Below are 23,190 nucleotides of genomic sequence, written 5' to 3'. Positions count from 1 at the left end.
CGGAAATGAATCCACCCAGCCGATTAACAATGAGGGTATGTGGGCCATCCACCCTGGATGCAGCTTTTAGGCAGTTTCTCACATCCCACCAGGTGAATACTGGGTAGGTTCTGGTATCCCACATCAGTTACATGACTCACAAACCTTTTGCTTGCTTCCACATGAACAACACGGCTTGCAGGCAGCTGGGGTACACATGTTCTGTCTTAGGAGGGAGGGAGGATTAAGGGGTGCGACAGGAATGGCATCCAGTGACTCCCTAAATTAATCATACCAAATGCATTAAAAACCATGCTGACCCTGTACTGCTGTGGGACAAAGGCACAAGAAGAAAAAGAACATTTTCATATACAGAAATCACACACATCATTACAGGTTTACTTCTGGAGTAAATATTGCACAAATAGTGAATATTCTTGTGATCCTGCCTCATCCAAAACCAGCTATTAGTAATTTTTAATTACTTTTCTAAATAAAATCTTATTTAAAGTGTTTAAAAATAATTATTTTGTTTTATAAAATTAATTTTTATAAACCAAAACTACTATAAAAATTATTAGTATTTTTCAACTCATAAAAAGTTGTATTCCATAACAATTTATGTATATTATATATTTTATTTACTTTTATATTTAAGGGTTTTTGAAACAGATATTTTTGTAATTCAGTTCTGTCACTGCAGTATGAAAACTTGTAATAGAACAAGGAGAGTGGAATGATGCACTAGTGTGCAGTAAAACAGTTTCAAACCTAAAGCATTCAAAAAAAAAAATGTCAATAAATGGAAGATTTTCAAATAAATCAAATGCTGAAATTAATTGGAACATCACCAGTTCTACATAGAGTACACAAATAATTTTAAAAAATCCAGGCAATTAATGGAATAATAACGACCGACAATCATTGAGAGCATCGGTAGAAAGAGATATGTGCCCTTCCTGCCCTTGAAGACTTTGCGACAAACTCATTATTTTGGAGTAAATTGCAGTTGTAGTTAAAATCTGTATAATTCTAAATTGAAGAAGAGTGAAAGCTAAAGAATTACAAAACTCTAGAATGTTGTTAAACACTACAATCTCTAAAGCATTTCAAAACAAAGTTATAGTAATACTGTCATTTTTATTAAACAGTTTTAATATCAAACAGATTACATGCAAAAGTTGCACTCATTATGCTGTCTATGAACATGCAGCATTACTTACTGATAACTGTGATGTGGCTGTCATTGGTCACAGAGTTTCCGTTGAAGACCCACGTGATGTTGGGTTGTGGAGACCCTCGAAACTCGCACTCGAGAACAACATTGTCTCCTTGCTGCACTCGATCCACCTTTGGGCCTCTCACCAGGACTGGTGGCTCTGTAATTGGAAACTAGCTTTCAGAATTTGTGGATCCGATAAATATATAGGAAATGTGTAAGTCTTACACTGAAATACTATAATCTCTATACATAAAAGACAATGTCCTGCGTGACTGACTCATCATCGCCCAGTCCAAGCAGCTAATGATACAAACTTGAAATTTGGGAAAGGTGTGGACTTTAAACTATAGGTGTCACTTGAGATGGGAATTTTTTCAAAATTCTGACCCTAAGCGGGTGAAATAGTGGATGTGGGGCATTTTGGAAAAATGTCACTATTAAGGCAGTTCTGAAGCTATACCTACAAAAAAATGGTATTTGATTTCTCGATTTTTTATTTATTTTTTTATTATTATTATTATTTGTCATCAGTCGTCTGACTGGTTTGCTGTGGCCCACCATGAATTCCTCTTCTGTGCTAACTTCTTCATCTCAGAGTAGCACTTGCAACCTACGTCCTCAATTACTTGCTGTCTTCCTCTACAGTTGTTGCCCTCTACAGCTCCCTCTAGTACCATGGGAGTCATTCCCTCATGTCTTAACAGATGTCATATCATCCTGTCCCTTCTCCTTGTCAGTGTTTTCCACATATTCCTTTCTTCTCTGATTCTGCGTGGAACCTCCTCATTCCTTACCTTATCAGTCTGCCTAAATTTCAACATTTGCCTGTAGCACCACATCTCAAATGCTTTGATTCTCTTCTGTTCTGGTTTTCCCACAGTCCATGTTTCATTACCATACAATGTTGTACGCCAGATGTACATTCTCAGAAATTGCTTCCTCAAAATAAGGCCGACATTTGATATTATTAGACTTCTCTTGGCCACGAAGGCCTTTTTTGCTGTAGCTAGTCTGCTTTTGATGTCCTCCTTGCTCCATCCAACATTGGTTATTTTACTGCCTAGGTAGCAGAATTCCTTAACATCATCTACTTCATGACTATCAATCCTGATTCTAAGTTCCTCACTGTTCTCATTTCTACTACCACTGATTACTTTCGTCTTTCTTCGATTTACTCTCAATCCATATTCTGTTCTTATTAGATTGTTCAATCCATTCAGCATATCATGTAATCCTTCTTCACTTAGGATAGCAATGTCCTCAGTAAATCGTATCATTGATACCCTTTCACCTACAATTTTTATTCCACTCCTGAACATTTCCTCTATTTCCGTCATTGCTTCCTCGATGTACATATTGAACAGTGTGAGCAAAAGGCTGCATCCTTGTCTTACACCCTTTTTAATACGAGTACTTCACTCTTGGTCGTCCACCCCTATTACTCCCTCTTGGCTGTTGTACATATTGCATATGACCCGTCTCTCCTTATAGCTTACCCCTACTTTTTTCAGAATTTCGAACATCTTGCACCATTTTACATTGTCAAATGCTTTTTCCAGGTTGACAAATCCTCTGAACGTGTCTTGATTTTTCTTTCGTCTTGTTTCCACTATTAACCGCAATGTCAGAATTGCCTCTCTCGTGCCTTTACTTTTCCTAAAGCCAAACTGATCATCATCTAGCGCATTCTCAATTTTCTTTTCCATTCTTCTGTATACTATTCTTGTAAGCAACTTGGATACATGAGCTGTTAAGCTGATTGTGCGATAATTCTCACACTTGTCAGCTCTTGCCATCTTCAGAATTGTGTGGATGATACTTTCCCGAAAGTCAGATAGTATGTCGCCAGACTCATACATTTTACACACAAATGTGAATAGTCGTTTTGTTGCCACTTTCCCCAATGATTTTAGAAATTCTGATGGAATGTTATCTATCCCTTCTGCCTTATTTGACCGTAAGTCCTACAAAGCTCTTTTAAATTCTGATTTTAATACTGGATCCCCTATCTCTTCTAAATTGACTCCAGTTTCTTCTTCTATCACACCAGACAAATCTTCTCCCTCACAGAGGCTTTCAATGTATTTTTTCCAACTATCTGCTCTCTCTTCTGCATTTAACAGTGGAATTCCCATTGCACTCTTAATGTTACCACCCTTGCTTTTAATGTCACTGAATGTTGTTCTGACTTTTCAGTATGTTGAGTCTGTCCTACCGACAAACATTTCTTTTTCAATGGCTTCACATTTTTCCTGCAGCCATTGCATCTTAGGTTCCTTGCACTTCCTATTTATTTCATTCCTCAGCGACTTGTATTTCTATATTCCTGAGTTTCCCTGAACATTTTTGTACTTTCTCCTTTCATCAATCAACTGAAGTATTTCTTCTGTTACCCATGGTTTCTTCGCAGTTACCTTCTTTGTACCTAAGTTTTCCTTCCCAACATCTGTGATGGTCCTTTTTAGAGATGTCGATTCCTCTTCAACTGTACTGCCAACTGAGCTATTCCTTATTGCTGTATCTATGGCCTTAGGGAACTTCAAGCATTATCTTGTCATTCCTTAGTACTTCCATATCCCACTGCTTTGTGTATTGATTCTTCCTGACTAATGTCTTAAACTTCAGTCTACTCTTCATCACTACTATATTGTGATCTGAATCTATATCTGCTCCTGGGTACGTCTTACAATCCAGTATCTGATTTCGGAATCTCTGTCTGACCATGATGTAATCTAACTGAAATCTTCCCTTATCACCCGTCCTTTTCCAAGTATACCCGATCCTCAGGGGTTCTTGTAGAGGGTATTAACTATTACTAGCTGAAACTTGTTACAGAACTCCATTAGTGTTTCTCCTCTCTCATTCCTTGTCCCATGACCATATTCTTCTGCAATCTTTTCTTCTACTCCTTCCCCTACAACTGCATTCCATGACTATTAGATTTTCATGCCCCTTTACATACTGTATTACCCTTTCAATATCCTCATACATTTTCTCTATCTCTTTATCTTCAGCTTGCGACATTGGCATGCATACCTGAATTATCATTTTTGGTGTTGGTTTGATGTCGATTCTGATAAGAACAACCCTGTTCACAGTAACACACTCTCTGCCCTACCTTCCTATTCATAACAACTTCCTGCTGTTGTTGATATTACCCTATACTCATCTGACCAGTAACCCATGTCTTCTTTTCATTTCACTTCACTGACCCCTTCTATATCTAGATTGAGCCTTTGCATTTCCCTTTTCAGATTTTCTAGTTTCCCTCTCACATTGAAGCTTCTGTCATTCCACACCCCTTTTCACAGAATGTTATCCTTCCATTGATTATTCAGTATTTTTCTCATGGTAACTCCCCCTTTGCTGTTTCCTCCCGGATATCCGAACTGGGGACTATTCTGGAATCTTTTGCCAATGGAGAGATCATCATGACACTTCTTCAGTTACAGGCCACATGTCCTGTGGATTCACGTTACATGTCTTTAATGCAGTGGTTTCCATTCTGTTCTGCATATTCATGCTAATTATCATTGCTGATTCTTCTGCTTTTAGAGGGAGTTTCCCACCCCAAGGACAAGAGAGTGCCCTACGGGGATGAAATAGTGAGTGGCAGCTTTTTATTAAAATATGTCACTATTAAAGAACTGCTTAAGTTTTTGAAAGCTACACCAATGAACATTGGTATTTAACTTCACAATTACAAATAAAAAAATGTGTTTCAGTGTTTTTGGAAATTGAGACACTAAGAGGGTGGAATTGGGGATGAGACTTTTTATGAAAATATTTTATTACGAAAGCTTTTTAAAGATAAATCCATGAAAATTTAAATTTGGCTTCTCAGTTAGAAATGAAAAAATACATGTTTCACTGTTTTTGGAAATTCATCCCCTACAGGGTGAAATGGGGGATGAAAGTTTTCACGGAAATATTTCATTGTACAAGCATTCTTTTATGCTAAATCTATGAAAATTTGTATTTGGCTTCCATGTTAGAAATAAAACATACACATGCCACTGTTTTTGAAATTCATCCCTAAGGAGATGTAGTGTTTCACTGTTTTTGGAAATTCAACCCCTAAGGAAGGGAAATAGGGTCAGAATGATTCACTAACTCATCATCGCTCAGCCCAAGCTGCTAAGGATAGAAAGTTGAAGTCTGGAGATGGTGTGGATCTTATAATGTAGGCATTGTTTAAGCGGGATTGTCTGAAATTCCACTCCTAAGGGGTTGAAATAGTGGATGAAAGGCTTTTTGAAAGTATGTCTCTACTAAGGGAATTTTGAAGCTAGATCTACAAAAACAGGTATCTCAGTCAGAAAATTAAAAATATGTGTTTCAACATTTTTGGAAATTCAACCACTAAGGGGGTGAAATAGTGGTTGAAAGATTTTTTTTGAAAATAAATAATTTCTACAGAACTGCTAAAGGATTTTTAAGGCTACATCTATGACAATTGGCATTTAACTTCTTGGTTTGAAATGGAAAAAAGAGAAAAAAATACATGTTTCAGTGCTTCTGGAAATTCAACCCCTAGGAGAGTGCAATAGGGGCTGTAAATTTTTAATAAAATATTTTGTTACATTAAAAAAAATTAAATCTAAATTACATTTAAAAAATTTAAAGCTAAATTTATGGCAACTGTTATTTCACTTCTCGGTTAGATATAAAGAAATATTTGTTAAGGGATGAAAGTTGCTATGGAAATATCTCCACGAGAATGCAAAAGGCACAATTAACAAAAACTTTGGACTCCAGCTACCAGAATTGATTTTTGATCAGAAATACATTCAGATAAAACCATGGTTACATGGCCTTAATTAGTGTGAAAAGCTTGGAAGGTGTTGCAATTTGTGAACAAAATAAAAATTTGATTGCATAGAAACAAAAAAAATCTCTACAAGCCATACAGTCTACACTAGCAAAGCAGCAGATGTTAAGTCAGTTTGTTGTAATTATAGTCTGGACCTATAACAATGGTCCTAACAGTAAGTCTCAAATTACATTGCTGTGTACACCTCAACAAACTGTGTGAATTTCTTTTCTGCTACATTTGGAAACGCAATAGGTGCTGCACTCTACAAAACTGCCAAATTACTACACTGGCATACTTGGAAAGCATCAGTTGCTGTCGAACTTTCTTGAGAAGTCAACGTAATTTTGTTTTTGTAGCAAACCTTTGTGTGTGATCATAGATGGTTGGGTTGGGTTGAATGGGGAAGGAGACCAGACAGCGAGGTCATCGGTCTCATCGGATTAGGGAAGGAAAGGGAAGGCTGTCAGCCGTGCCCTTTCAAAGGAACCATCCCGGCATTTGCCTGGAGTGATTTAGGGAAATCACGGAAAACTTAAATCAGGATGGCCGGACGCGGGATTGAACCGTCGTCCTCCCGAATGTGAATCATAGATGGGTAAGGGAATTTAAATAATGTTGTATACTATTCTTATTTCTCAATATTTAGCAATGATTTATCTCAGACATTTTTGAATAAATTTTGCATTACACGGGGCGGTGCACGAAATTATCCTACATTTGTTTTGTCATTAATTTTTTTGGTTATCATTTGTTACTTTGTGTTATGTTGACAGACATGAAAGTAGCTCAAGAAGATTAGTTTATTTTATTTCCACGTGCAACGTTTATGTATTGGTCCACTATGGCTGACAAAGGAAGACTGACTGTTGAATAGAACATTGTAACTGTGTTATTTTTTTGTGAAACAAAAAGTGTGGTGTTTCAGAGAATTGGTTTCATGCACATTTTAAAACTCAGTGGTCACTCTCATTTAAAACAATATGTAGACGTTATGAGACATTTAATAGTGATGCTTCGGTACCTCAAAGGAAGTAAATGGTCTGCCATTGTTCCGTTCTCCACAGAACGTCATAGCTGTCAGAGCAGCGTTACTGCGAAACCCAGGCAAATCAACAGAGAAAACAACAGCACAGCTTGAGATTTATAGACAATTTGTACAACAAATTTTAAAAACTGATTTGCATTTGTATCCATACAAAGAACCAGTGTTGCCTAAATTAACTACAGACAACAAACATCGAAGAAAACATCCGCTGAATGAGTTGTGAGTCGAGGCGTAGTGTTGAACTAATTTTGGTTTTCAGTTGAGGCATATTTTCACCTTGATGCACTGTAAATAAACAAAATGTGCACTTTTGGGTTTCCGAGAATCCAAATGCTTTTCATGAGATGGTGCATCACGCTACATCAGATTACTGTATGGACCACTACCTCAGGTGACAGGGCCATTCTTTTTTGAACACAGAGTGAACAGTGAATGTATCTAAACATGATACATAATAATTTTGTTCCTCTGCAAAACAGTTTCAATTAGAAAACCAGAGGTTCATGCAGGATGATGTCTAAGCACACACAGCTAATGTTGTTTCAGACTTCCTGCATGAAACTTTCAAGGCAAATGTATTTTCAGAAACACTTGAATCTGTGTGATTTTTTTTCTTTGGGGATCTGTGAAGGAAAAGATTTCTTCTAAACATCCTTGTACAGTGGTGGAACTGTGAGAACTGGTAGCTGAGGCATGCAATGAGATAGCAGAGGATGTGTGTAATGAGTAATTCAAAACACAGCAGTTTCTGATGAAGAAGTTGGTACACGTAATGGTGATCAAATTGAACACATGATAAGCAGAACATAACATTCAGGTACACTGTTAATGTGTTTTATTTTACATTTGTATTTTGACTGAAACAAATATTTTTTACAGAAACAAATATCTGATCATTTTTTGCACCATCCTGTATGATATTTTATAAGAAACTTAAAAATAAGTTTCACCTATATGGTGTTCATGTCAAATTATTTTGCACTGTTGGTACAGTATTTACACCTGTATTAAAATAGTTTTTTAATACAAATAGCAAGTTATACTACAGGAAATAATGAACAATAAACATCAAATTAAAAAAGGTGGAAGGCAATTTTGCCCTTATGCACCAGATAAAATGGACTTATGTTTAAGGGAAATACTTAAAAAAATATGAGTCAAAGGGAAGCATCTGAAATTAAAGATTTTGTCATTATCAAATATGAAGGCAATGAGAGTGAAGTCTGGGAAGGAAGAGTCATTACAGTTTGTAAAACTGGAACAGAAGTGAGTTGCATGGCAAAAAGAGGAAATGGTGAATTTGGCCAAAACAAAGTGATCTTCTTATGTACAATGAATCTGATGTAATTTTCAAAATTCAACTGCTAGTTAAGGCATTAAACAAAAGAAAGTTATATTCTGTAAAAGAACTCGAAGGTGTATGGGACAAATGAACAACTGCATTAGTTATCTTCTTATAAACTGGTATTTAAATTTCATAAACTGTCAAATAAATTTGTTAAATATATTTTTTCTTTAATTTCCTACTCAAACAAATTGATATAAAAACCAAAAACTATAAGCCATCACAATATGTATGAGGTGCACTATAGTTTGGAATGCCTGCACCTACCTGTGGCACGTGTGTGTGTGTGTGTGTGTGTGTGTGTGTGTGTGTGTGTACAACTTTGCTTCCGCCATTTGCCAATGCAGTTGAAAAGATGTAGAATTTGTTTTGGGACATTGTGGAAATTCCCACTTCAGTCGGTTGGCACGCAGGATATCAGATAGGATTGCACGATCTTGTTGTGATGATGACAAACGCGTCGCCCAATGACTCCTTACGCTTTTGTTCACTGCCAGGTCGCTAAAGACATTCTACAAGTGCCTATGAATATCTGTGATGCCCCTATAGTTTCATGAAGTTCCGATTGGTGGCGACACTATACATAACCTTCAAAAGGGCATCTGTAGTGGAGGTGTGTCCCAAGCAGAGAGCTTGAATGAAGTACAGCATGACTGACTGATCACAATCAAATGCCTGGCTTAAATTGCAGCAGCTGAATATTTCTGACAAGCGTGATTATAAATTTCACTGCTGCACACTGAATATTTTAGGGTTTACCTGGCTGGATATATGTTTTATCAAGTATTTTGAATTTTCCATAAAAAAGCCAACTATATGTGAAATTGCTCATGAACACCCCCCCCCCCTCCTTTCTAAAGATGATTATACTTTTTGTCATCATTAATGCATAATTTGTAATTTATGAAAGACCTAAAATAAATATGAAAAACTAACCTTGAAGTATGGTCTTTTTTCACATGAGTTATTTAAGATATATCGAACACAAATGTGCCAGTAAAATTTTAAATAATGGCTTAAATGGCTGGTTTTCTGTGCCCAACATTTTTCTAAGTGGCTGGTCCTCAAAAGAGTTAAATTTTGAGTGAGAGTAGAAACACTCTACGATTTAAGGAATTCATTGTCCATTCCCAAACTTAAGACAATTCATCTAAATTTATTTTGAAAGAACCAATTCTCAAACCACCACTTGCAAATTTTTCTGTGGCCTGTTAGAAATGTACACAGTTGTGACATTACACTCATCAAAAGCAGTTTGTTGTTATGAAGTATTGCATATTTTTCATCCTAAAGCCTTTGATATATTTTTCTGTCAGCAAATATTTGTGTAAGCACTGTGTTTTGTAATTGTAAATGGTGCCTTTTCATTGCAACTAAAATTTTATTTTGGTATTATTCTCTCATTTATGTTTTGCTATTGCAGTATTATTCTGCAGTAGTGGGCTCTACTCTAGAATATCCATTCTTACCCAATAAAATTACACAAATTTGACTGATAACTAAAATAATGAAAAATTCTCAAAATTCTAAAAAAAATCCTAATTTTTTCCTAGATTTCTCATGGATGAAAAAATTCCCATTTTTCCCAGATTTCCTGATTGTCCCAGGGTGTATACACCCTGAATAATTAATTATAAATTGTTTTATGTTATTTCTGGTTACAAAAGTTAAAATGAAAATAATAAAATGAACAGGATAACACAAAATACTGTTTCTGCTCTCAGTTCAGAGTAGACCTCAGCTACAAAGTATGAAGCCACATACCCAAAACTTCAACTAGTGCTTCCAGCGAGACAGAACCTAGCGAATTTTCCAAGATGCACTTGTAGCGGCCTGTATCTTCCAGTGTGGTCCCTGTCAGCATCAGTCCACCAGGAACCATGGCAGAGCGCGTGGGGTGCAATTTGTGGTTACCTTCCCGGAACCAGTTCGTCACTGGAGTCGGATGTCCGAGTGCCCAGCAGGGTAATGTCACATTATCACCTGAAATGTCAAATGCAACATATGGGAAACAAGTAAGACATAACATCATAAACTGGAACAAATTTAGTGTGTGTATGTGAAAAGCTGCTGCACAAAACTGGAAGTAAAATTATAGAAGAGTAAGACATAACATCATAAACTGGAACAAATTTAGTGTGTGTATGTGAAAAGCTGCTGCACAAAACTGGAAGTAAAATTATAGAAAATGTGTAGCAGGATGAACAAGAAGTTCCTGGGAGAAAAAGACAGGATTTGAATGAGCAAAAAGAGATTCAAAATTTAAAGAAATAGCTACGAGGGTCACTCAGAATGTAAAGAATTTTCTTGTCATTTGCAACCTGCATTTCATATCCTCTCTGCTTTGGCCACTATCAATGGGTTTTCTGCCCAAACGGCAAAACTTACCTAGTAAATTTAGTGTCTCATTTCATAATCTAATTCCCTCAGCATCATCTGATTTAATCCAGCTACATTCCACTGCATTTGTTTTACTTTTGTTAATGTTCATCTTGTCTGTTTCCTGGACACTACTCATTCTATTCAGGTGTTGTCCAAAGTCCTTTACTGTCTCCAACAGAATTACAATGTTATAGGTAAACCTCAAAGTTTTTATTTCTACTCCCTGAATTTTAATTGCCTTTCCAAATTGCACCTTCTTTTTTTCTACTCTTGCTCAGTGTCCAGATTGAATAATGTAATCATGTATTACCCCTGACATCCCACTCCCTGCACTGCAGTCATTATTAGTGCCTAACTAAAATTTAGAAATAAAAATAATATTCTTTGACCACTTTTATTTTTAAAATGACAAAGGATAAATGAGGTGTACATGTTTTATTTAACCACAAACTAATGAGACTATCAGTATTGCTAATTTTTAAGCATCTTTTTATAGATAAGTTACATTTCTTAAGTCAGATAATTGCTCCATCCTTTACTTCTGAACTGGAAGAAACTGAAGACCTCAGACAGCCAATGCTTTGTTTATGGCCACTGCCACTAATAATAATAAAAATAATAATAATAAAATGCAGGCCCTACAGCAAAGTAGCAGCCATTATATAGTTACTGTTGTGTTACATTCTCAATTAGTCCATTTATCCACTGCAAAATGAATAATGAAGTATTTAATTTACACAATCATTTGTAGTGATTCTCTAGTGCATGTTGAAATATTAAACTACGTCTGACGTGTCTGAGATGTGTCATCGTCAACATGTCCTAAATATTTTAATATTTCAATATGCACTTGAAAATGGCTACAAAACTGAAATCGCAATTGTTCAAAATAAATGAACAATTAACAGTTAAATGAAAGAAATTTCTTTCAAAAAATTGTACATGAATGTTGTCTCCCAAGAAAGAAAACTCACTAAATAATGATGCAGTTCCTGGTCTATTTTGGGAACTACCAACAACTTGGAGAAGGCATTTTAATATGTGCTGTATGTCATGTACATGTATCAAAATGTGTGGCACAAAGTACGTACATGTGTAGTGGGTGGTCTGTTTGAGGAAAAGGATATTCATGCATTCATTTCACAAGCTGTAACCTCCACCACACTTTGCCACATGTTACTGCTAGTACTTGAAAAAAAATATATATAATCATTTTCACAGTCTTATGAAACAGTGTAATAGTAATGACTTTTTAAAAATAATTCAGTTTCTCTGATGAAATACAATCGAATCCTTCTGTTTCTATCCCTCAGAAAATTACATTTTACTCCTCATGGGGTAATTATCCCCATGTTGGGAGCCACTGATCTAGCCAACAATTCTTGTAAATAATTACATTTTCTTAACCTTCTTAATCAAGTGATTACATGTAACAGAAGTACAGGGTTATTACAAATGATTGAAGCGATTTCATAAATTCACTGTAGCTCCATTCACTGACATATGGTCACGACACACTACAGATACGTAGAAAAACTCATAAAAGTTTTGTTCGGCTGAAGCCGCACTTCAGGTTTCTGTCGCCAGAGCGCTCGAGAGCGCAGTGAGACAAAATGGCGACAGGAGCTGAGAAAGCGTATGTCGTGCTTGAAATGCACTCACATCAGTCAGTCATAAGAGTGCAACGACACTTCAGGACGAAGTTCAACAAAGATCCACCAACTGCTAACTCCATTCGGCAATGGTATGCGCAGTTTAAAGCTTCTGGATGCCTCTGTAAGGGGAAATCAACGGGTCGGCCTGCAGTGAGCGAAGAAACGGTTGAACGCGTGCGGGCAAATTTCACGCGTAGCCCGCGGAAGTCGACGAATAAAGCAAGCAGGGAGCTAAACGTACCACAGCCGACGGTTTCGAAAATCTTACAGAAAAGGCTAAAGCAGAAGCCTTACCGTTTACAATTGCTACAAGCCCTGACACCCGATGACAAAGTCAAATGCTTTGAATTTTCGGCGAGGTTGCAACAGCTCATGGAAAAGGATGCGTTCAGTGCGAAACTTGTTTTCAGTGATGAAGCAACATTTTTTCTTAATGGTGAAGTGAACAGACGCAAAGTGCGGGTCTGGGCGGTAGAGAATCCTCACGCATTCGTGCAGCAAATTCGCAATTCACCAAAAGTTAACGTGTTTTGTGCAATCTCACGGTTTAAAGTTTACGGCCCCTTTTTCTTCTCCGAGAAAAACGTTACAGGACACGTGTATCTGGACATGCTGGAAAATTGGATCATGCCACAACTGCCGACCGACAGCGCCGACTTCATCTTTCAATAGGATGGTGCTCCACCGCACTTCCATCATGATGTTCGGCATTTCTTAAACAGGAGATTGGAAAACCGATGGATCGGTCGTGGTGGAGATCATGATTAGCAATTCATGTCATGGCCTCCATGCTCTCCCGACTTAACCCCATGCGATTTCTTTCTGTGGGGTTATGTGAAAGATTCAGTGTTTAAACCTCCTCTACCAAGAAACGTGCCAGAACTGCGAGCTCGCATCAACGATGCTTTCAAACTCATTGATGGGGACATGCTGTGTCGAGTGTGGGAGGAACTTGATTATCGGCTTGATGTCTGCCAAATCACTAAAGGGGCACATATCGAACATTTGTGAATGCCTAAAAAAACTTTTTGAGTTTTTTTATGTGTGTGCAAAGCATTGTGAAAATATCTCAAATAATAAAGTTATTGTAGAGCTGTAAAATCGCTTCAATCATTTGTAATAACCCTGTACTATTTGTATAAACTCGTTTTTCTGCTAGTGGATCCGAAGAGGTTATTCGAACTTTTTTGCCACACCACTTTTGGGCATTACTACCCATGACCTGTGGTTGAAACATGCACAGTCAATGGTTATTAAAATTCGCCATGTATGTAGATTTTTTATTATAACCTCATACGTACATCTTGTATGTTGCTTTAGGAACAACCTGCCACAAAACTAGTTGGAATGTATTTGTTATTGCTCCTATGGAGCACTGTCCTATGAAGTGTCTATAGTGTCACTGCAGTGTATATGTAATCACAAGCAGACATCCAACACAATGTGAAAACTGTTAATGTAATAATGCTTAGAGAGGGCCAGCCTAAACCATGCACAAACTAATGTAACAGAATACACACAAAATATGGCCATCTGGATGAAAAGCCCCAGTCTTACTTAAAACTCACCAACTCATTTCCCTCTGTCCTACCCTAGCACTCTAATCTTTGAAAAGCCCACATTATAAACTGGAACAATACATGCTTTCTCATAAGGTACAAACAAAAAAGAAATAAAAGTTTATGAAGTGAGTGATGGCTGAAGTTTCGATCCAGCTGAGAGAACACTCACCTGCCCTGACAGGGTACCTCCGCAGTGGGATGGGGTCATCCAGGAAGCGGGGCGCTGAGCGCGGTGGGTCCCTCGTGACAGTCACAGAGAAGATACGGGGTGACCTCACCAGCTGCCCTGTGATGTCATTCACAGCCTCACACGTGTAGTTACCAGAGTCAGACTCGCTCAGGGAAGTAAGGAGCAGTCTTCCTGGTCCTGTAATAAAATGGAACAATGATACTTGCATTTCCATCAAGAACTACTATGGCAATGTTGGAGTAAATAACTGAATGTTATGTCATAAATGTTGAGTAGAAACTGGGGACGTACTTGAGGAATTGGATCTGTTAAAAAATGGACAATAGTGTTATTTCCAACCCAACAGAAGTTGTATAATGCAATTGCCAATGTTAGATAATGTGGAGAACACAATTCATCATTGCTAAATAACCTGACACCGTGCATAATTTTTCATACTAACAAAGGATGTTTCATTTTATTGTGTTGAGCTGTAACTAACGTTTCCTGTGTGGCATATATTTATTTTATGGTAATATCAGTGTGTGTACTATTTTATCTTTCATGAATAGTTACATATAAATACATGGCACTATTTGTTTCAAAAGCATTTGGATAAAATTCCAGAAAAAAAATGAAGTTACCTAAGAACTCGTTTGTATAGAACAGTAAAAACATGACACAAAATCCTTTTTAGAATGTTAACACTATTCCTGAGTGAATTTATGTGTAAAACTGTCAATACATAATGATTTTGTACTTGAGAAACTCCTTTTTCCTAGATGGAAAAATGACTTATTATCCATTGTTACTACTGTCAGTGAATCAGAAAAAGAGTTCAGTATGCAGCAACAAAAATTTTTGATCATTTGCCTAATAATGTAAAATATCTTACAGGTAGTGAAGCAAATTTCAAATCTAATTTAAAATTATTTCTCCTGGAAGATTCCTCCTATTCCACTGATGGATTTGTACCTAAGAACTGTTAGCCAGTAAAAGAACAAGAATTGTTCAGATAATTTAACTTAGCTGTTTTCAATATTTACAAGCAGTTGTACTTCCAAACATTCGCACTGAGTTTTAGACTGGAAATTGTACAGCTCACTGTGAGTCAAGGTTAATGACAGAAGATATTTGTCACTATGTACTGCACCTGGAAAAAATTAAAAGTTGTGTAATGATAAAAGTGTATCAAGTTATTAATATATGATAACAACACTGAACCAGTTTATCCTGCATCAGAGTTAAGTAGAATATATTTTTGTTATTGTTCTAATTGAGTCTATTCATCATTGGCCTGTAGAAATTTCTTTTGGGTTATTGTGGCAAGAAAATCAAAAGCCAAGTACTATTACTATTTATGTTTTCTTTTTTTTCCAAAAGTTACAAACTTATAGATCTCTGGAATGATCACAGCCATATGCAGTGTTCCACGTAAGTCCACTGTGAGTTGTAACTGGTAAATGAAATACCCAAATACAGCAGTCAGCACAGGCTGAAGTGGCTGGAATCCATGCAGCTCAGATTCAAAGGACCCCCACTCCGTCAGACTATGGACATTATTCACACTGTTGTTACTGTTCCGTGAATAGTTTTTATCTAATATGAAATTCAGTATGCATTGAAACAGTCTCTTATTCCTATTTGTGTAAGTCTTAACTTTTTATACTAGCAGTAACAAACTGTACCTTTATGATTCTTGGAAAGATATGTGTCTTTATATCATGGTACAATTATGTTGCTTATACCATTTCTACAAGTTTACCATTTTTTTAAAGACACTCATCATAGGTCTTGTGCTCCTTTCATCTGTTAGCTTTTATTACAATCTGACATCAGCCAATACGCCTCAAACAATTTTTTTCTTATTTGAGTCATAATTTTATATAACTTGTTGTTTAGCTTTTATTGTATCCATTGTCAAGTCCAATGATGTGTGACACCAATGTTGCTACTACTCTGCCACAACTAATAAGCTGCCAATAAGGCTTATTAGTTTTATTTTACATGTTAAATTTTGTAATTGTTTTGTTGTTGAACTTCTAATCTGCATAAATAAAATTCCCTGTCAATCATGACGATGTAAGGTATCACATCTGTTTTTGCCACCTGACGGCAGCCATTTTACTGTTATAATTGTATCATGTATACTTGACAGTTGTGTTTCTGTGATTTAATTTTTTGGACTATGCTGCGAATTATGGCGAAGTATGGCACCACCATCTCTACTAACTGCCATCTTGCATGAATGTTCATCTCTATGCTTCATGTTAAAATTTTTTGACTAATCTGCTTACGATTGTTATACACACATCTTATAACCTTTATATCTACGTACAGCATGTTGCTCCTAAAAATATTTTTGCTTATGTACCTTATTTGTACAACTGAGAGTTGCTCTTGTATTTCACTATTCTGATCCTGTTTTGTAATTTTCATGTATCTTTACCATTTTTAACAGATATCTGAGGATGGCAAAGTCCGAATCACATCATTATGAGCCATAAAGTCACACTATTTTTGAAGCAGTCCTTTTTGATTAGCAAGCAGTCCAGCCTTCATTCACTAGTACCGTATATATTCAGCATGTTCACCTGCCTCCTAAGTGACTTTATATCATGACCATGTTACAGTATGGGTATTTGTGAATGTACAGTCAGCATTTTGTAAGTTACAAGGGTCACTTCAAAAGAAATGCACACTATTTTTTTTAAATCCATCTTTTATTCTACATGTTTGAAAGTTCTGCATTGTGTAGATACATCCTTTAGGAACAATATTTTCATTTCTGCACATAATTTCCATCCGTCTCAACTGCCTTACGCCATCTTGGAACCAGCGCCTGTATACCTGAACGGTAAAACTCTGGACCAACCTGTTCGAGCCACTGTTTGGCAGTGTGCACAAGGGAGTCATCATCTTCAAACCTTGTTTCACGAATAGAGTCTTTCAGTTCTCGAAAGAGATGATAGTCACATGGAGCCAGGTCAGGACTGTAAGGTGGGTGTTTCAGTGTTGTCCATCTGAGTTTTGAGATCGCTTACATGGTTTTTTGATTGACATGTGGCCATGCATTTTCGTGCAACAGCGAAACATCCTGCTTTTGCCGATGTGGTCGAACACGACTCAGTCGAGCTTGAAGTTTCTTCAGTGTCGTCACATATGCATCAGAATTTATGGTCGTTCCACTTGGCATGATGTCCAGAAGCAAGAGTCCTTCGGAATTGAAAAACACCGTAGCCATAACTTTTCCAGCACAAGGTGTGCTTTTGAATTCTTTTTTTCTTGGGTGAATTTGCATGACGCCACTCCATTGATTGCCTCTTCATCTCTGGTGAAAAATGATGGAGCCATAATTCATCACCTGTCACAATTCTTCCAAGAAATTCATCTCCACCACTCTCGTACTGTTCCAAAAGTTCGCTGCATGCCGTTTTTCTTCTTTCTTTGTGAGCCACTGTCAACATCCTGGGAACCCACCTGGCACAAACTTTATTAACGCCAACAATTTCAGTATTCTGCAAACACTTCCTTCCCCTGTCCCAACATAGCTTGACAATTCATTCACTGTGATGCATCTGTCAGCAGTCAGCAATTCGTTAACTCTCTGCACATTGTCTGGGGTGTGCGCAGTACGAGGCCTGCCGCTGCGAGACAATCCTCAGTATTGCCGTGCCCGCTTTCATCACGTAACCTGCTTGCCCACCGACTAACTGTACTGCGATCGACAGCAGCATCTCCGTACGCCTTTTTCAACCTCTTGTGGATGTTTCCCAATGCCTTGTTTTCACAGCACAGGAATTCTATGACAGTATGTTGCTTCTGATGGGCGTCAAGTGTAGCAGCCATCTTGAAGACATGCTGTGACAGTGCCACTCATGGGAACAGGTTGAAAACAAGTGGGAAGGATGTATCTATACACTGTAAAACTTCCACACCTACAGAATGAAAACTGTATTTTTACAAACATAGTGTGCATTTTTTTTTTGGAGTGACCCTCATATAATTTTACACTTTTTCTTTTCACTTTTAAAAATTCTTCTTCTTTTTTTTTTCTTCTGGGTGACTCGGGGGGGGGGGGGGGGGGGGGGGGGGGGGAAGGTTATTATTTCCGGTGTTCTGCTCCCGCTGCCTCAGCCTGGTTATGCCACTGTGCCACTGGCACTTACCGGCTCGAGCAGCGGCGCTCCTGGGCTGGAGGCGGTGTTCGTCCCGGTAGAAGAGCAGCGCGGGTGGTGGCACACTCGGGGGCGGCTGGCAGGGCAGTACCAGACTTCCACCCACGGCCACGTGCACCTCCACCTGCTGGCTGGGCCCGTCGCCACCAGGGAAGGGGTCCAGCCGGGCCACCAGCAACTGTGCAGGCGTCGACACGAGGGCCGCCGCGCCGAACCACGCCACGCACTGCAACAGGCGTAAGGTCACATGTGGGCGTATCTGTCTCCGTGGGGGCTTTGTAATAGGTTTATGTCTATTTCAATGGGTTTGTCTCACAGCACGGTATCAGTAAGTTCATTAAATGCCTAATCATTTTTGAACCCTAAATTCAGATAAAATAATAACAAATTTACTTTTGGAGTAGAAATTACGCAAATAATAATCACACACCGGACCCCTTCACAAAAATACTAACTCATAGCAAAAAAATTACTTTTTCTAATTATACTGTACAATAAAAATTATTTCTGAAAAATTATTTAGTCCAATACAATCAGTTATCGTAATTTCCAACTTTTGTAGTGATTATACAAAAGAAAATGTAAACGAGAATTACTATGTTTACATGGGGCTCCCAAAATCAGATTTCGTTAATTAATATCGCAATACTATTTTCTGGATGGTCGTGTAAACACCCCAAAATCAATTCTGGAAATCAGTTTCTAGCTATTTTCAGCCATAATTGCTATGTTTGTGCACTGTGACTGTGAGGGATAATTATTTATTTCAAGTTTCGGCTACCACTCACTTTTTATTTTATGCTTACTCTAACATAATGCAACGCGTTTCGAACATGTTCTGTTGTCTTCAGGCGTTTATACATACATACATTCATACATATGGAGAAATGTTACTTAAAAATAAACAGTCATACACTAGATTAATCTAGAATTCTTTGTACATTGTTTTTTACTGTAGCTCCTGGTGTGGCATTTGGGGGGCAAGGAGGGGGGCAGTGTATGGCTTGAAATCGAAATCAGTGATATCTTCTGCTGATTTTCTTCCTTGGGTTGACTATGTATATCACCGCCTGTATAGGATGCAGATAGATTTGCATCAGTTATGTGTTACGAAAATTGTGTTAAAGGCTTTTATATGACAGTTGATCACTTACTGATTTCGATTTCTAGCCGTACACTGCCCCCCTCCCTCCCCCCCCCCAAATGCCACACCAGCAGCTACAGTAAAAAACAATGGACAAACAGTTCTAGATTAATCTAGTTTAAGACTGCTTATTTTTAAGTAACATTTCCTATATGTATGTATGTATAAAGAAACGACTGAAAATAAACAGAACATGTTGGAAACACGTTGCATTATGTTAGATTATGCATAAAATAAAATGTGACTGGTTGCAGAAACTAGGAATACATAATCAGTTTCTAGCTGTTGATTTTCTACTTCCACAATCAATTTTCGCTCCCATGTAATTTTCACTGTCGTCATTCCCTTATATAGCTGATGACTGTCCACATTCCCAACTGCGAATACATTTCATGCGTTTCATAATGGCTGTAGTTGCCACAGTGCCTGTTTCTTGGGACATGTATGCATGTCCGAAGAAACATTGCATCGTAATATGTAATAACAAAGCCACTGCAATATCGCATTTATCCGCCGACACCTGGCAAGCGACTTTTGATATATAAAACATACATGTTCGAGGAAATGTAAGACATATTATTCGGCCGTAAGTGTGCCAAAGTGCAGTTTCACCCCTCTTTACACAGCATTCTTCTATCGGACATCACTATATTTCGTTCTGTGGAATTCAAACGAGTATATTTTGTAATGGAAGCCATCAAACCTATATTCAGGACAGTGGAAAGTAAAATGTCAGGTGGTGTCTCTCCTGCTCCCAGTTGGCAGGTTTGACATCCTGCCCCCTTTTTTTTTTTAAAAAAAAAAACAAACCTCACAACTAGTGCTGGGTGGGATTGTTTGTATCCCAGAGAATAAGAACTCTTCAGTAAATTTGAGCTATTTATCGCCTATTGCCTAATAATTTTGTCTTTTTCGTGACATAAAATTAAAAATAGGAAATATAAAACCAGTAAAGACAATAGGCAAGCAAGACAGTTCACATTTCTTCAATCCTTGGATCCCAATATTTTTTCCCCTCTGTAATCTTGCTACAGCTTCACACGGGGTGCTTTCCTTTCTGCGAAAGAATCTATTACTTCATCAAAGTTCGTCAAACGTTTTGCTATATGAAAAATCAAAATGTCGTTGCCTACTACCGAAAAAGCTGTTATGCGAGTAGTACCCAAGACTGGTATGGTTTCTCGATTTGGTTACGTCTATTTTGTCACTGTCAACTTTTATAAAAGAAAACAGACCTTTCTAATATTGCAGCAACTGCACCACACACCGACAAAGTGAGATTGTTTTGGCACAAATGATCATTTTGTTGTTAATTTCCACTCTGGTAGTCTGAATATATGGATTTCGCTAATAATTATAACAACGCTAATCATTCGCACACCCAATAAACCACATAAACACACAGCGATTGGCATTCACCCGTTGGGGTTATTCTGCTCAGTTCGTATTGTCCCTTCCCCTTTTGTCAGCGGGAAAGTTTTTTATTTATAGATGCGACAGGGATTCCCCTGGCAGAGACATCACGTACACTATGCACACACGTTCAGAAATCACCCTCATGATTCGATCAGAAATCAACTTAAAATATGTTCAAAAGCTAATGGGGATGCGTTTCAAAAATCATATGAATAATCGATAGATCAACGTGCGCTGGGTGCTAGGCGCTTTGTGAAACAACGGTTTTTTTGTTTCTTTTTCTTCAAGAACATGAATTTGGCGCCCCCTGAAATTACTGCCTGGGGTAGATATCCCCACTCTGCCCGGCCGAGCGTCAGGCTCGGATAGCCTTATGGTAAGGCAACCGCTCGCAATAGGCGGGAAATCCGGGCTAGAGTCTCGGTCCTGCACAAAATTTCAGTGTCATCGTTCCATTATACACCTGATGGTTCCCTGTATTCGCAACTGTGGATACATTTCATGTAGGTTTTCATGGCCTGATCGGGAGGATAATGCACGACCGCTGGATTCAGAAAATGTTGGGACTGCTGCCCTGGCCAGCACACTCTCCAGATCTCTCACCAATTGAAAACATCTGGTCAATGGTGGCCGAGCAACTGGCTCGTCACAATACGCCAGTCACTACTCTTGATGAACTGTGGTATCGTGTTGAAGCTGCACGGGCAGCTGTACCTGTACACGCCATCCAAGCTCTATTTGACTCAGTGCTCGGGCGTATCAAGGCCGTTATTACGGCCAGAGGTGGTTGTTCTGGGTAGTGATTTCTCAGGATGTATGCACCAAATTTGCGTGAAAATGTAATCACATGTCAGTTCTAGTATAACATATTTGTCCAATGAATACCCGTTTATCATCTGCATTTCTTCTTGGTGTAGCAATTTTAATGGCCAGTAGTGTAGAATGAAGCTCTTGTAGGTGTCATAATGAGATTGATTTGTGAAACCCCTCGTTCACGTTCACAAGTAGACATGGGAACACATTTCACTGCATTCAGAAGAGGGAGGAGGACCCGACAGGTTAACCGAGGGCGCTAATGCGCTGCTTTCGGGTAGGCGCGCCGACCCCGGATCGAATCCGCCCAGCGGATTAACGACGAGAGCCGGTGTGCCGGCCAGCCTGGATGTGGTTTTAAGGCGGTTTTCCACATCCAGCTAGGTGAATACCAGGCTGTTCCCCAAATTCCGCCTCAGTTACATTGCTCGCAGACATCTGATCACATTCGCGCTATACCGTGGATTCCACTAGATGCAGACAGTTGGGGTACACTAATTCCTTCCTGGGGGAGGGGGGGGGGGGGTACAGGGTGGCGACAGGAAGGGCATCCAGCCACCCCTTAAAATTAACATGCCACATTCGCTTAACCATCAGACCCCGGAAGTCGGGGTGAATGCTTGGAAAGATAGAAGAGGAAGTAGGGAGGAAGAAGAAGTTTTGAAAGTATGGAAGAATACTTGCAAAAAACTTAGATAATGGCCAGGACGAAACAAAAACACATGTCGAGATGGAGACGAAAGATATATCACCATCAGAAGGAATTGGAAACACAAGACCTGCAGATGTAGCATGTACAGACAGCTGTATTAGAAATGAAAAATGACTCAGCAGCTCTTGGAGTAGAAGACATCACAGTGGAAATGATCAAAGCCACAGGACCTACCCTAATTCAGTGGCTGTATAGACTAATGAGGCTACTATGGACATATGGAAAAATTTCTGGTGATTAGACAAAGGCAGTTATTTTACCTATAATAGAGCGCTCTGTGAGAATTACAGAGATCAACAGGTTTTAGAAAGGATTCGGAAGTTTGGGAAAGACATCGATGTTGCCTTCATAGATATAAAAAAGGTTTATGACACTGTTAGAGGGGAAGAGATATGGCAAGGTCAGAACAGACTTAAATTCCCAAAAGAAGTGCAACTGAGAATCAGAAACATGTTCAAATATGCCTGCATTATAATAGGTGGCGAAAAGTCAGAATGATTTCTAACATAAAGATGGGTTCGGCAAGGAAGTGTGCTGTCGCCAGTGCTTTTTAAACCAGTAATGGATATCGTAAGGGAAGTCCGCAACACACAGCATATGCAGATGATGTGATGATTTGGGAAGAAAATCGGCAGAAATTGGATGAACACATAAGTACCTGGCAGAGAGTAATTGAAGAAGCATACATGGAAATGAACTTAAGAAAACGTGAACTACACTACTGGCCATTAAAATTGCTACACCACGAAGAT

General features: G+C 38.3%; 1 protein-coding gene across 4 annotated transcripts in view; it reads right to left on the bottom strand.

Annotated features, from left to right (window-relative positions):
* The window catches only part of LOC124550910 (interference hedgehog), a 556,726-nt gene that overhangs the window by 62,097 nt on the left and 471,439 nt on the right, over positions 1-23,190 (bottom strand). For all 4 annotated transcript variants that reach the window (XR_006967749.1, XM_047125700.1, XM_047125701.1 and 1 more), the window contains exons 4-7: positions 18,345-18,579; positions 14,176-14,373; positions 10,172-10,390; positions 1,203-1,358 (exon numbers count right to left, since the gene is read on the bottom strand). Coding sequence is in view for 3 of the 4 variants with exons in the window: in XM_047125700.1 (XP_046981656.1) it covers positions 1,203-1,358; positions 10,172-10,390; positions 14,176-14,373; positions 18,345-18,579 (808 nt within the window). In the remaining variant the exon portion in view is untranslated. The remainder of the gene's footprint in view (positions 1-1,202; positions 1,359-10,171; positions 10,391-14,175; positions 14,374-18,344; positions 18,580-23,190) is intronic.

The sequence above is a fragment of the Schistocerca americana genome, chromosome 9, assembly GCF_021461395.2.
Source record: "Schistocerca americana isolate TAMUIC-IGC-003095 chromosome 9, iqSchAmer2.1, whole genome shotgun sequence".
NCBI lineage: Eukaryota > Metazoa > Arthropoda > Insecta > Orthoptera > Acrididae > Schistocerca > Schistocerca americana.
The sequence above is the reverse complement of the archived record's forward strand: the minus strand, read 5'-3'. Positions and strand labels throughout refer to the sequence as shown.